This window comes from Helianthus annuus, chromosome 7 (assembly GCF_002127325.2).
Source record: "Helianthus annuus cultivar XRQ/B chromosome 7, HanXRQr2.0-SUNRISE, whole genome shotgun sequence".
Taxonomy (NCBI): domain Eukaryota; kingdom Viridiplantae; phylum Streptophyta; class Magnoliopsida; order Asterales; family Asteraceae; genus Helianthus; species Helianthus annuus.
This window is the reverse complement of record NC_035439.2, coordinates 140,348,601-140,362,682: the sequence shown is the minus strand read 5'-3', so window position 1 is coordinate 140,362,682 and position 14,082 is coordinate 140,348,601. Positions and strand designations below refer to the sequence as shown.

Sequence of the window (14,082 nt, the reverse complement as noted above, 5' to 3'; positions counted from 1 at the left end):
TATAAAAATGTATATATTTATACATAAAACTGAAAATTACATATAAAAAACCCGATCCGATTAATCCCGATTAATCCCGAGTAATCCCGAGTAGTCGCTAGTCCCCACTTCACCGGCCGACTAGCGACTAGCGAGTTCTCCAACCTTGGTCATGACCTTTTGAAGTAATCGACAGATCACTGTTGCCATTTTCTAGCTCATAAGTTACAACACAAAATTCAGATATCATGTCCAACCTTAAAGGACTAGCCCACCTGAGAATGTCACTTGATGACATCAAATCAGCCACCAACGACTTTGCTGATAACCGTATCCTTGGCCGTGGAGGATTCGGTGTAGTGTACGCGGGTCAACTCCCAACCACCCATCGCTCCGCCTGTGAGCCAGGTACCCCCGTCGCTGTAAAGAGGTTAAACGTGAATAGCCATCAAGGAGATAAAGAGTTCTTAAAGGAGATCTTGATGCTTGATAGCTGCAAACATAAGAATCTTGTTTATCTAATTGGGTTCGTTAGCGAAGATACGGAGAGAATTCTTGTTTACAAGAAGGAGGATAATGGAAGCCTGGACAAACATCTAGGCTCCACAGACCTCACTTGGGAGCAACGTCTTCGAATATGTCTTGGTGCGGCTCGTGGACTCGAGTATCTTCACAGCAGTGTGGGAACTGAGCACCGCGTGCTACACTGTGACCTAAAAAGTTCTAACGTCTTGTTAGACGCTAACTTTGAAGCTAAGATTTCAGATTTTGGATTATCTAAAATAGGTCCAAAAAATATGCCACATACCTTTTTAGCCACGGTGCCTTGTGGCACGCTCGGTTATGTGGATCCAGAGTATGCAATATCCGGAGTGCTAACAAAAGAATCTGACGTGTATTCTTTTGGCGTTGTATTGTTTGAAGTCCTTTGTGGGAGGCTTGCAACGGTTGTGAAATCTAAAGACGAGTATGAGTTTCTCTCTAGATTAGTGAAAAAATATTACGCGGAGGGAAAGTTAGACGATATCATCTTCCCCGGTCTAGTCGAGCAAATGAAGCCCGGCTCGCGAGAATTATTCTCCAACATTGCTTTCAGATGCCTGAATCAAGATCGAAAACTGCGACCAACAATGAGAACCGTAGTCAAAGAACTAGAAAGTGCCTTAGAACATCAACTTGTAAGTCTTTATTTTCTTCAAAGTAGATTGCATAATATACATGTAGGTTATTAGAATTTAAACTTATCGAGCCGGGGGTCTCACTGGAAGTTGCCTCTTTATCTATATCATCCTCGACCCTACATTAGCTTTGCTATTGGTGGGATAAATAGGGTCTCCGAAAAAATAGGGCCTCCAAAATTTTAAAATCTATATTTATAAGAAAAAGAATATTATATTTACGGTAATATTTGTTAACATTAATACAAGTGTAGTTTGGTGGTAAGAACAAGATCTGGTTTTTGTAGAGAGCTTGGTTTAAATCCCACCTGCTAATCATTTTCAAAATTATTAATCACCTAACTCACTCTTTTAATAAAGGGTTATAAATGCATCTTTTTTAATCACCTCTCTTAATTTAATAAGTTAAAATATTTTGTCCACGCAATTTTTAACATGATATGTCCATGTAAAATTTTATTTAAAAAATCATTTCTAACTAATAACAATAGTATACTTAAAATAAGTAGCATGTTTTAATTCCTTTAACACATAATGTAAGTTGTTATTTGTTAGGCTAAACTGTTTTGACCAACTTAGATTTGATTTATGTATTAGATCCCAACATTATTTGATTAGGGAAATCATCTAGTTTATATAATGGTTAAGTGTTTTATAAGTTTCTTCCTAATATATTTCATGTCAGATACAAACCGAAATTACGAGCCTAAAAAAATAAAAAGGGCCTTAAATTTTTAATTCGCTTTGGGCCCTCAAAATTCTAGGAACGGCCCTGGTGGGATTTACTGGTATGATGGTGATGATGATTAGAATTTAAACTTAAAATCACTAACTTTGTGCTGTTTTGATTGTAGGGTAGACCTATAACTGAGCCAGAACGTCAAACCGTAAGTTATCTATCACCTTTTCTTGAATGAAATTAATCAGATTGTAATTCTAGTCACAAGCTTTGTGTTATGTGATGCATGAATGGTAGGGTACACGAACCAAGTTATGGGGATCGCAGACTGGTGGAAATCCATTTCTGTTCCAGCTTAAGAGCAATGAAAAACTGAAGAAGATAACCATTGATTACCACAATATTATTTGTTCGCTCAAATTTACGGCCCAAGATTCTAATGGTTTGTTGCGTTTTTCAAAATATGGTACCACGCCGACTCACTACATTTATCATCTAAAACTAGATACTCCAAAGTTTGAGGTAAAACAGCTCTTATCCCTTGTTACATGTGAACTATGTTCTAGTTAATTTGGAAAGTAAAATCTATTATATTCATACTTCTAAACTATACTTCAAATGTTACATTACCCCTAAAAGAATTGGAATTGGAAGAAATTGGATTTGTAATTTGTACATTCTAATAGGAAACGGTTCGGAGAGTAACGGTGCGTGTCGAAACTGTTGGAGATTCTAATGAATTTACTTGAATTCTTTCACGTGTAGAAAGGCTTTTCAATTCTTTTAGTTAAAGGAATTTGAAAGAGTTCAAGCACAATTCCATTTCAAATTCCATTTCAATCAAACGCGTTAAGATTGGAATTAAGATTACAATTACTAACAAATTCTTGGATCAAACATCTTAGTAGTTGCCTCTCCCACTACCCAACCACTGAGCCAACAACCCAACCCCAGTGGTGAAAATATAAGTTATTGTGACAAAATTAAATTTAAGTTTTTTTATTCCTTTTTTTAGGTATTGGAGTTTAGTTGAGAAAATTATTTAGGTGGTGTTTGTTTTTTTAGCAAAAGCTCTTCTGAGCACTTATGTCTGCGTCGCGCAGACGCGCGCAGACATAAGGGTCCTGCAGCTTGTTTGTTTTCTTGAAGACCTGCAGACGTTTTACTTCTGCCTCACCTCTTCCCCAAGCAGACATTCACTCATGTCTTCAAACCTCTTCAAAGCTCTTCTCTTCTTCTCCCTCCAGCCGACACCACCTCCTCTGCCACCACCTCCACCTCCGACACCACCTCCTCCGCCACCACCTCCACCTACGACACCCACCAACCAACCATCATCTTCATCTGCAACCACCACCAATCCAAACAAATCTCCCACACACACCCCCTCTCGATCTCTGCTACACACCCCAAACAAACATGAAGAAACACAACAAATCAGATTTATCTCCCCTGCTCTCCCTCGTGTTCCCTTCGTCGGCCAAGGGAGCCGCTGACCGGACTCCATCTCCGGCGCCTATGACCTGTAACCGACCGACAAACACCCCACTTCTCTTGTTTTATACCTCCACCACCCCCACTTTCAACCTAATCTGACTGACGAACACCGACCACCACCATCGCCGTCTGTGGCGGCGTGGCGACGAAACAGGGAGATCGAGAGAGATAGAGACCAAGGAGAGAGAGGCCGAGGATAGAGAGACGGTGAAGGGTCGACGGTGGTGGCGGTGGTGTAGTGGTGACGGTGGTGGTTGTGGTGTAGTGGTGACGGTGGTTGTGGTGGTGGTGGTGTTGGTAGATAAAGGCAGAGAGAGAGAGAAAAGTGATGAGGTCTGTGTGTGTTTGTGTGTGAGAAGAGAAGGGTTTTTGTTGAAAAAAAAACAAATCCTCTTCTCCTTGCAGACTGCAGACCTTTGGTCCACCTCTTCTTCTGCAGATGCCTGCAGATGTGGTGCGTAGACTGCAGACCTTTTCCTACAGAAAAAACAAACAGCACCTTAGCTAACGTGAATTTAGTAACATGAGTGTTTTATTTTTTGGTAATGGAGTTTAGTTGAGAAAATTATTCATCTAACGTGAATTTAGTAAAATGAGTGTTTTACTTTTTCTTTTTTAATTAATCTATTATCCTTTTTCTTTTTATTACCTTTATATTATATTATTATTTTCTTTAATGAACTCATTATATTTTTTCTAGTTAACTTAGTATAACTATTTCCTTTTTATTTTTTAATCAGCGTATGTTGAGTACAGCTAGAAAGAAATAAAGAATCATACTAAAAAAAGTTTACATAAAAAATGCTATACAAACGTTAAAACTTGAGGTTCTCAATATCAAATATACAATTCTACACCCTGGACAAAGGATTTGACTATTCTATAAAATTCAATTGCATAACATAAATAGCTATTATCAAACATTTTTTAAAATATCAATAACACCACCATACAATAATATGAAGAAGGTTTAACTTAACGATTTTTGGTCTCCACAGATTAATCTTGACGACGATGAAGAGATAATCGGGTTATCTGGAAGTATCGGCGTATATAATGGTCATGAATTAGTAACATCTTTGTGTTTTACGACAAACAAAAGGAAGTATGGTCCTTTCAATCCTGAGGCTGATAATCGTTTTTCAGGATCATGGGACGCGGGTTTGTTTGATGGGTTTTATGGCCGTCACGGTTCATACATTGATGCCGTGGGTTGTTGTTTAAAGGCTGCTGCCAGGCCTAAAGCACAAAGCTAGAGCTTAAGGCCCCCGACTACTCCAGGGCGCAGTTAGCGCAATTATACACGGGCTTGAACGTTGCCATATTTAAGTGGTAGCAACTTTTCTAGGTCCCCAACTTTTCTGCTGGTAATTAAGTTGGTTGATTTCCTTAACCATAACTTTTGGTTCTGGTCAATCAGTTTGAAATGGTATTTTTTTTAGATTAGTTTGGTAACTATGAGCCGAATAAATTATTTAAAAATATTATTAGTTTTTTTTTTGAACGGTAGATCAACTGGATTTCCAGCTTACTCCAAAGGGCCAGCATATGCTCTTTAAACCCTTCACCCCAAGTTCGAATCCCTCCTAGAGGTGTTCTCCCATATTTACTGATGCGGGCTCAAGTGTGGAAGAGCGGACTATTTTGTATTTGGAGGCCCAAGATCGTGTAACAAAAGGGGCTTCACTAAAATGGTTCTAACTTGGGCTACGGGGGTCCGTTTTGGGCGTGCGACCAGGCGAAACGAACGTGTGAACAAGCTCCATCTTGCTGCAAACAGCCTACGGCGGTTTGGGTCATCGTCCGGGTCAAAAAACCGCTTATTTTTATTAGTTATTTGCATTTTTATGTTTTTTGAACTATTTTGGGCATTTTGTTTTAGGCCGTGTGTTTGGCCCGTTATCTTTTTTAGGCCCATTTCGAATTTCGGTTTCTATTTATATGTCCCTCTAGTAATATGAATGATCAGACTTGAATTTTGACATAATTGATTTTTCACTTCAAATTCCGTGCCTTTTAGGTGGAATCTTGGGGGTTGGGGAAGAACACACGGGTATTCTTTGAATCAACGTGTTTGATCTTCGTTTCCGTATCACGCACTACATCATTTACATAATTTTGCATTTAGAAAGAATCGAACCTGAGACCTCCCAAGAGGAAACCACTTAGTGGAAAACCCCCTGACCAACTAGGCTATACCATATTGGCTAAAAATATTATTAGTTGGTCGAATGAGGTAGACATTTGTTCTATTTTCATAATTGTGCTTTATTTTTAAATCTGGTAAGTGGTAACTTTACTTATATTACGAACTATGATTACAAAAGAGTGCAAAATAAATCACATGGGCTTTACAGAGGATTCACTGTCTTTTGCTTTGTCACCCGCAAATGAGATGCAAGGTTTGTGGTGAGCTTCGTTTTAGTGTTCTTTTTTATCAAGAAAGGAAGCCAAATTATTCATAACAAAGAACCTCTAGCCAGAAGCTAGAGGATTGAAAGTACATCAGCAATGTTACAGATTAAGAGCATTCAAAGTAGGTTAGCGATCTCTATTACTATAATTTAACATAAGTACATCTAAACTTTGTTTATTTTTTTATAAAACTCTCATCATCTTTAAGTGTCGGCGCCCTCCTCCGATTAAAGGCAATCAAGCACCTCCAAATGAAACCTTCATGGATTTGTTCATGAGGTTTTTGAGCAACCATCTTAAAAATGATGTGAAATTACCCTTGTGCCCATCAAGTTTCCTTGATTCGTGAAATTTGACACACATATAACATAAGCACTTTTCTTCATCCAAAGACCAAACACTCAAAAGTGTGATGCAAATAAGCCGTCTAAAATAAGCAAATTGCAAGTACCCCATAGAGTATATCACCCAAATTTGGCCCAAAGTTGGTTCCCCATATACTCAGTCTAACCCAAAAAAGGCAAAATGAACACATACCCCATAAAAAGTTATAGGGGAAAGGAAACCTTCTATTCCGTCATCTATTCATATATGTATCTTCCATATATTATTTAGGTCCTTATTCTGTACAGCTTCCTGATCGAATCATGGGTAAAAAATCAGATTTCCCATCTACAACAACAACAACAATCCCAAAGCCAAACTTGTTAGATGATATTATAAGTTAGATTAGTATTATTAATGTTATTATATATTATGTCACATTAGTATAAGTTTAAAAGCGGTTTAGTTTCTAATCGGTCATGTATATATATCATACTATGACATGTATTTCAGTCACAAATTCTTAATTCAAGAACACACTTTTTCGAATCATTCTCTGGAACCCTAACATTCAAATACAGATCCAACAAATTGGTATCAGAGCCACAACGAATCATTTCATATTCACAGAATTTTTTTTCTTCTTAATTCAGAAGTTTATAGTCGTAATTTCAAATTCATAATATGGCGGCGATAAATGGAAATCTGCAAACTCAAATTCCGAAACTATTAGGGCAAAATTACTATCACTGGCACATTCAAATGAAGGTATTACTGGAATCACAGGATCTGTGGACGATTGTTGAAGAAAGTTACAATGATCTTCCAATCCAAGCGTCAGAGAACGATAGAAACACACATAAAGAGAAAGTAAAGAGGGATAAGAAGGCGTTGCACATTATTTTCCAGGCAGTCAGTGAAGTTATATTCGAAAGAATTGCAACATGCAAAACATCAAAGGAAGCCTGGGATGTCTTACACAAAGCGTACAAGGGAGAACATAGAGTGAAAACGGTAAAATGACAAACTTTAAGATGTGAATTCGATTCTTTAAGAATGAAAGAAAGTGAAACAATAGAAGAATATATGAACAGAATTATGATTGTAGTAAATCAATTACGCATGAATGAAGAAAATATCACTGAACAAAGAGTGGTAGAAAAGATTCTTAGGAGTTTAACACGAAAATACGAAGCGGTTGTAGTTGCAGTAGAACAATCAAAAGACATGTCCACAATCTCAACAGAGGAATTTCTTGGGATATTACAATCATACGAATTACGGTTAAGGCAATATGATGATAATTCGATGGAACAGGCGTTTCAAATGCAAAGCAGTAATTATGATCGGACAAGACAAAATAGATATGAATATGGCGGTAGAGGACGAGGTAGAGGAAGAGGAAGATCATATGCTCAAATTCGATGTTACAACTGTCAGAAGTTGGGACATGTGGCAAGAAATTGCCAACGAAGAGAAGAAAGTAATAGAAATGGAAACTGATGCGTGTGTAGTGTAATATATTTTAGATATATAATTAAGCCCTTTTTACACCTTTAGCCAAGTTTTAAATTTATAAAACACGATATTTACTAACACTAAACACACATATGGGCAAGTGCACCCATCGTGGACGTAGTATAGTGTTGGTAAGATACCGAGGTCGTCCAAGGACACAAGAGCTTTTAATACCGGTTTATCTTCAACGTCTAATCAAATCAAAAGTTAGAAAAATGTTTTTAAACTAAGAAAATAAAAACTAACTAAATGCTGAAAAATAAAATAAAAATAAAAACAGATAGACAAGATGATTCACTTGGATCCGACTCGTGTATTAGTATAACCTTTGATTATTTTCGCACTTTTGCACTTGTTTAAGAGATTATCTTAGTTATTGTAGTAGGCCCCTATTTTGAAGGCGACGTTACCCTCAACCCAGTAGTTTGAGTCAGTAAGGATACAATCCTAAAGGGTTGGATTATTGAAAGATAATGAATTAAGTTATTAATGCAAATTATGGTAGGCCCCGCTTTTGGCGGTGACGTTACCCTCGGCTAAGTAGTCTGAGTCAGCAGGGATACAGTCCTAAATAGCCGGGTTATAGTATTAATAGTAGTTAACTTATGAGGGGGTCAAAGAGTTTGGATCCCCGCCATCCAATACCTATGGGCATTGAAGGAGATCCTACTAAATTTGACCCAGGTCCCTTGCAGGACCTCTAAACGCTGAACAAGGGCAAGACCCTTACCAAACCGTTCCCTTAACCCCCGACCAGGTAGCCAACATACCTCCATATAGACCGTGGAGATATGAATGGTGAAAATCTTTTATTTTATATAGACAGTAAAATAATGCCAAGACACCACGGACAAACGATAAGGAAAGATCACCTTCAACATAAGCAACTAGTTATTAAAGTCATTAATACAAAACCAAATAAAAAGTGCAAAAGATTAAAAATAAAAAGTATTATACTAAACACTTGTCTTCACCAAGTGATGTAAGAGACTTAGGCAAACATGGCCTTGATTGTCAAGAACTCTTACTATCAATCTTGGATCCCGAGACGACTCACACACTCTACGATGGACAATGGATGATGGTGGTGGATGATGGTGTTATGGTGGTGGTGGGTGGTGGATGAAGTGTGAGAGAGATGGTGTGCCAAGGGATGAGTTGAAATGAAACCAAGCACTACTATTTATAGGCTGAACAGAAGGCTGGGCACGGCCCCGTGTCCGCTGGACACGCCCCCGTGCCCGTCTGACACTCTCTCTCTTCATTAATTGTAATTCGCAATTACAATTAATGCGCCTGCTGTACTTTCACCACGCCCCCGTGCTCGCTGGACACGACCCCGTGGTGGGCAATAGAAGCTTCTACAGGTTTGTCTTTTCTGCTGCTTCTTGGGCACGGCCCCATGCTGGCTGAGCACAGGGCTTGTTCAGGCTTCTGTTTTCTCTTCTTTGCTTTGGAGGATGCCGTTGAGGGTTCGGGCAGTCTACTTTTATTCCTTTTCTTGTATTTATGCTAGAATTAGTTGTCTTTTTGCTTCTTTTGTGAATTTGAGCTCATTTCATCCTGAAAATACAAAAGGAAGACAAAAACACTCTTTTTCCAACATTAGTACTTAAAAAGGGTTAGTTTTATGCCTTAATTGATGTAATTTATATGTTGCATTTTACACACATCAGAAACGCTCTATTACATGAAGAAGAAACTGAAGAAAAAGATGATGATACAATGTTTGTGATATTCAATGTAGAGGAAGTGACAAAAGAGGACTGTTGGTATCTAGACAGTGGGTGCAGCAATCACATGACGGGGAACAAAAACCTGTTTATCTCGCTAAATGATTTGGAACGAAGGGAAGTGAGGACAGGTGACAATAAAAGATTAGAAGTATTAGGAAGTGGTGATGTTTCAATCAAGGTAAAAGGTGTAGAAAAGAAAGTTCCAAATGTATTTTATGTAGAAGGGCTAAAACACAATCTCTTAAGTGTGGGGCAATTAGTTAATAAAGGGTATGAGGTGAAGTTTGCTAATCAAGAGTGCCTAATAAAAGATTCAACTGGTACGTGTATTGGCTCCATCAAGATGACTGGAAACAAGATGTTTCCACTTAATCTAAATCACGATATAGTACCTCGGGTATGTAATGTAATGACACAAGATGTCTGTGTCCTTTGGCACAGAAGATATGGACACTTAAATTTCAATACCCTGCACCACATGGGAACTCGTGATGTAGTAACAGGCTTACCAAAACTTCCCATGTCAACCACAAGCATATGTGAGGGCTGCTTGTTTGGTAAGAATGCAAGGAAATCAATTCCAAAAAGGGCTACATGGCATGTAGAGAAACCACTTCAACTGATCCACTCGGATATATGTGGACCTATGAGAACGCTGTCAATTGGAGGGTGTAAATACTTTATAACATTCATAGATGATCACTCAAGGAAAACATGGGTCTATTTTCTGAAACTGAAGTCGGAAGCACTAAACTACTATAAAGTATTTAAATCTTTTGCAGAAAATCCAACCAACTACAAGGTTAAAACCATTCGAACAGACAGGGGAGGAGAATATTGTGGACATGAGTTTCAAAATTACTTAAAAGAAAATGGTATCAATCATCAATTCACAACAAGTTACACACCACAACAGAACGGGGTAGCCGAAAGAAAGAACATAACTCTCATGGAACTAAGTAGAAGCATGTTAAAAATGAAAAACCTATCACATTCCTATTGGGCAGAGGCTGTATCGTGTGCCACTTACCTGTTGAATTGAGCTATCACTAAAGGTACACCGAATGTCACTCCACAAGAAGCATGGAGTGGGAAAAACCCAGTGTCGGACACTTAAGAGTGTTTGGATGCATAGCTTATGCTCATATTCCAAAACAACATTGCGGGAAATTAGATGATAAAGTGGAAAAGGTAATCTTTGTCGGCTATAGTGAGCATAGTAAAGCTTATAAGCTTTACAATCCAGCTGGTAAAACAATCATCAGCAGAGATATGGTATTTGATGAAGAACAAGAATGGAACGAAAGCACTTCTCAAAGAGAAATCTCTGTCATTGACATGAATGATTCAGAAGAAAGAATCCATTAGCTAGAAACAGTCGAACATGATGTAAATATAGATTCTGCAGAGTCAACAGTAAACATTCAAAATGAAAATCATACCAGTGACGAAGAAAATGATGACACAGGCAATCATAATGAAGCAGGAGAATTATCATCATCCTCCGAGAATGAAGAGCTAAGAACAAGAGATATCACAGAAATTTATCATGATACACAACCCCTTACCGATGCTCAAGTAGAAGATCTATATGTAAGAGAACAAAATATGCAAAACAACATTGCAGACTTTGTTCTTTATGTTGATGCGGATCCTCCCAAGAGTCAAAAACCCATTGGTGTAAAATGGATTTATAAAACCAAATATGATGAACAAGGGAAGGTTGGTAAATATAAGGTCCGACTCGTCGCTAAGGGATACAATAAAAAATATGGGGTAGATTATCATGATGTGTTTGCTCCGGTAATAAGAGTTGACACAATCAGATTAATTCTGGCTTTGGCAGCACAACACGGATGGTACTTACATCAGATGGACGTAAAGACGGCATTCTTAAACGGAAACTTAAAGGAGGAGGTGTATACCGAACAACCAGAGGGATATGTTAAAAAAGGAGAAGAGAAAAAGGTGTGTCATCTAAAAAAGGCACTCTACGGGTTAAAGCAAGCTCCAAGACCTTGGTATAGTCGGATAGATGAGTATTTCAGATCCCATGGGTTCAAAAAATGCATATATGAACATACCCTCTTCACTAAGATCTCAAATCACTCTCGCATCATAGTATGTTTATATGTGGATGACATTATATTAGCAAGTGATTCAATGACCTTGATAGAACAACTGAAGGAATCCATGCAAAATGAGTTTGAAATAACGGACCTGGGTAATCTTCATTACTTCTTAGGCATGGAGGTCAAGTATGATAATGGTAATATTATGCTTTCACAGCAAAAATATGAAAAAAATTTATTAGCTATGTTTAATATGGAAAGTTGTCATGAAATTTCAACTCCAATGGAGTACGGGATCAAACTGTCCAAAGAAGACTTTGAGGATGAAGTGGATCAAAATATCTACCGAAGCTTAGTTGGATGTCTTATGTATCTAACGAATACCAGGCCAGATATTCTGTTTGCTGTGAATAAAATTAGCCAATTCATGGAAAGACCCAAAAGAAGTCATTGGGAGGCAGGAAAAAGGATACTAAGATACATTAAAGGAACAATGAATCATGGTATTATTTATGCAAAAGGGAGCAAGGGAAAACTAATTGGTTACAGTGATAGTGACTATGCAGGAAGTATAGATGATAACAAGAGCACATCTGGATATATCTTCCATCTTGGGTCAGGAGCGGTGGCTTGGCAATCGAAGAAACAAAGGGTGGTGGCATTATCTTCAACTGAAGCGGAATATATTGCTTTGTCACAAACCAGATGTCAAGCATTATGGCTAAAAGGTATTCTTAATGAACTTAAGATCAATGCAAATTGCCCACCAACCATTTTGTGTGATAATAAGTCAACCATAAGTCTAGCCAAAGATCCAGTTTATCACGGGAAAAACAAGCACATCAGAATCAAATATCATTTCATTCGAGAACTTATCAAAAATGATGAAGTTGAAATAGGATTCTGCTCAAGCAAGGAACAAACAGCAGATATACTCACCAAGGCTTTGCTGTTAAAGGACTTCAAACGTCTGAAAGATGCTCTGCATGTCGCTGCAATCTAACTTACGGGAGGGAATGTTAGATGATATTATAAGTTAGATTAGTATTATTAATGTTATTATATATTATGTCACATTAGTATAAGTTTAGAGGCGGTTTAGTTTCTAATCGGTCATGTATATATATCATACTATGACATGTATTTCAGTCACCAATTCTTAATTCAAGAACACACTTTTTCGAATCATTCTCTGGAACCCTAACATTCAAATACAAATCCAACAAAACTCCTAGCAGAATTCAGCCATAAACCCAACTAGCACATCCTACCACTTAAATTATTTTTAGCTCCTCAAAAAAATAACGTTATAGTTTAAAGAACTTACATGCTACAAGCGGACAACCTTCGATAGCAAATGGTCTCATTCATCCGTATATTCAGCTACAACAAAAACTTTAGCAAAACCAAAAGCATATAGAACAATTTGCGAGTGGATTAGAAGCCTCAATAAAGGTGCTGAAGTTACAACTGGATTAGAAAGAATGAAATTTAGACCCTTACCCCATTACCTACCTCCATCACGGTGCTTGGCTCGCCAGCACTCTACTGATTTCCGTCGATCTCCCGACACAGAAAAAAGGGATCTCAGTTGGTAAATTACATAAAAAAAGTCACACGATTAGTCATTGACTTTAAAACCCATGAGAAAGGTGCATTTTTGAAGGGATCATCTTCACTATCTTTTCATGTACGCTTCAATTTTCTCATAAATTTGGGTAGATTAGGTTCTTACTTTGTTAATAAAGATTCTTCTCCCATATTTGATAGGATAGAATAAAACAAAATTTTTTGATTCAATTTCTGTACTTTTCTATAACTAATCCGCCCAAAAATTGTAGCATCCCAACATTTTATTCATAATTCTATGATATTAGATCTTTTGTTACCTAATGTAAGAAGCTAATCAAAGCTTTTTGAAAAACAATAATGGCTAAATTCGTTGAAATATATTAACAAACACCTGGTGGGCATTACTGAAACATGTCGATTACCCCTAGCACATTCAATCTTTTCTTGTGAACTTGAGGTTTGTCCGATTCATACGCGTCTACAGTAGATTTCCCTATTACCCCATGTATTCAAAGCAAAAAAATACATGCAGAGGTTAGTTGCCACGGTAAAGATTAAGACCATGCATTGAATGCATCATTTGTGTAGTGCTAGATGTACGAAAACGGAAGGGGGGCTGACCCGATAACGTTAAAAAAATCATATATTTTCCTTCCTTTTCTCTCTTAATTTATTTTCCTTCCCCCCCCTGTTAAATGAGACTCGGAAACACAGTGTAAATCCTCAGACTACACTTGTTAATTTGAATCATAAGTATGTAACGGGCACTGTGTGAGTGAAGACTTGGACCTGGTGATGTCAACTCCGGTGAGTGCAGCCGCCACGGCGGTGGTGGTTCTACGTGAAGTCGTCAGCTTGGAAAAGTGGAAAACCCTAGGGGCGGTTTTTAAAGTAAAACCCATATGAATTCGCGTCTCAATGACGGTACACCACAAATTGAATGGTGGTTTCATGAATCACATTAATTTCTTCAATTGCTCCACAAATTGAATGGGGGGTTTCATACATTTCATTCGATTGAGTTCTCACTGGAAGATTAAATTGCTTCAATTGCTGCCATTCAACCGTCGATTTCATTCAGTACTTTTAATTGAAGAAGTAATTGACAAAGA

The 14,082-nt window shown here is 37.8% G+C and overlaps 1 protein-coding gene across 1 annotated transcript; it reads left to right on the top strand.

Annotated features, from left to right (window-relative positions):
* Window positions 1-227: 227 nt before the first annotated feature.
* On the top strand, window positions 228-4,589 carry LOC110867030 (putative receptor-like protein kinase At5g39000). Its single transcript, XM_022116177.1, has 2 exons — window positions 228-1,157; window positions 4,332-4,589. Exons 1-2 carry the CDS (start codon window positions 228-230, stop codon window positions 4,587-4,589), a joined length of 1,188 nt encoding a protein of 395 aa, XP_021971869.1.
* The last annotated feature ends 9,493 nt before the right edge of the window (window positions 4,590-14,082 follow it).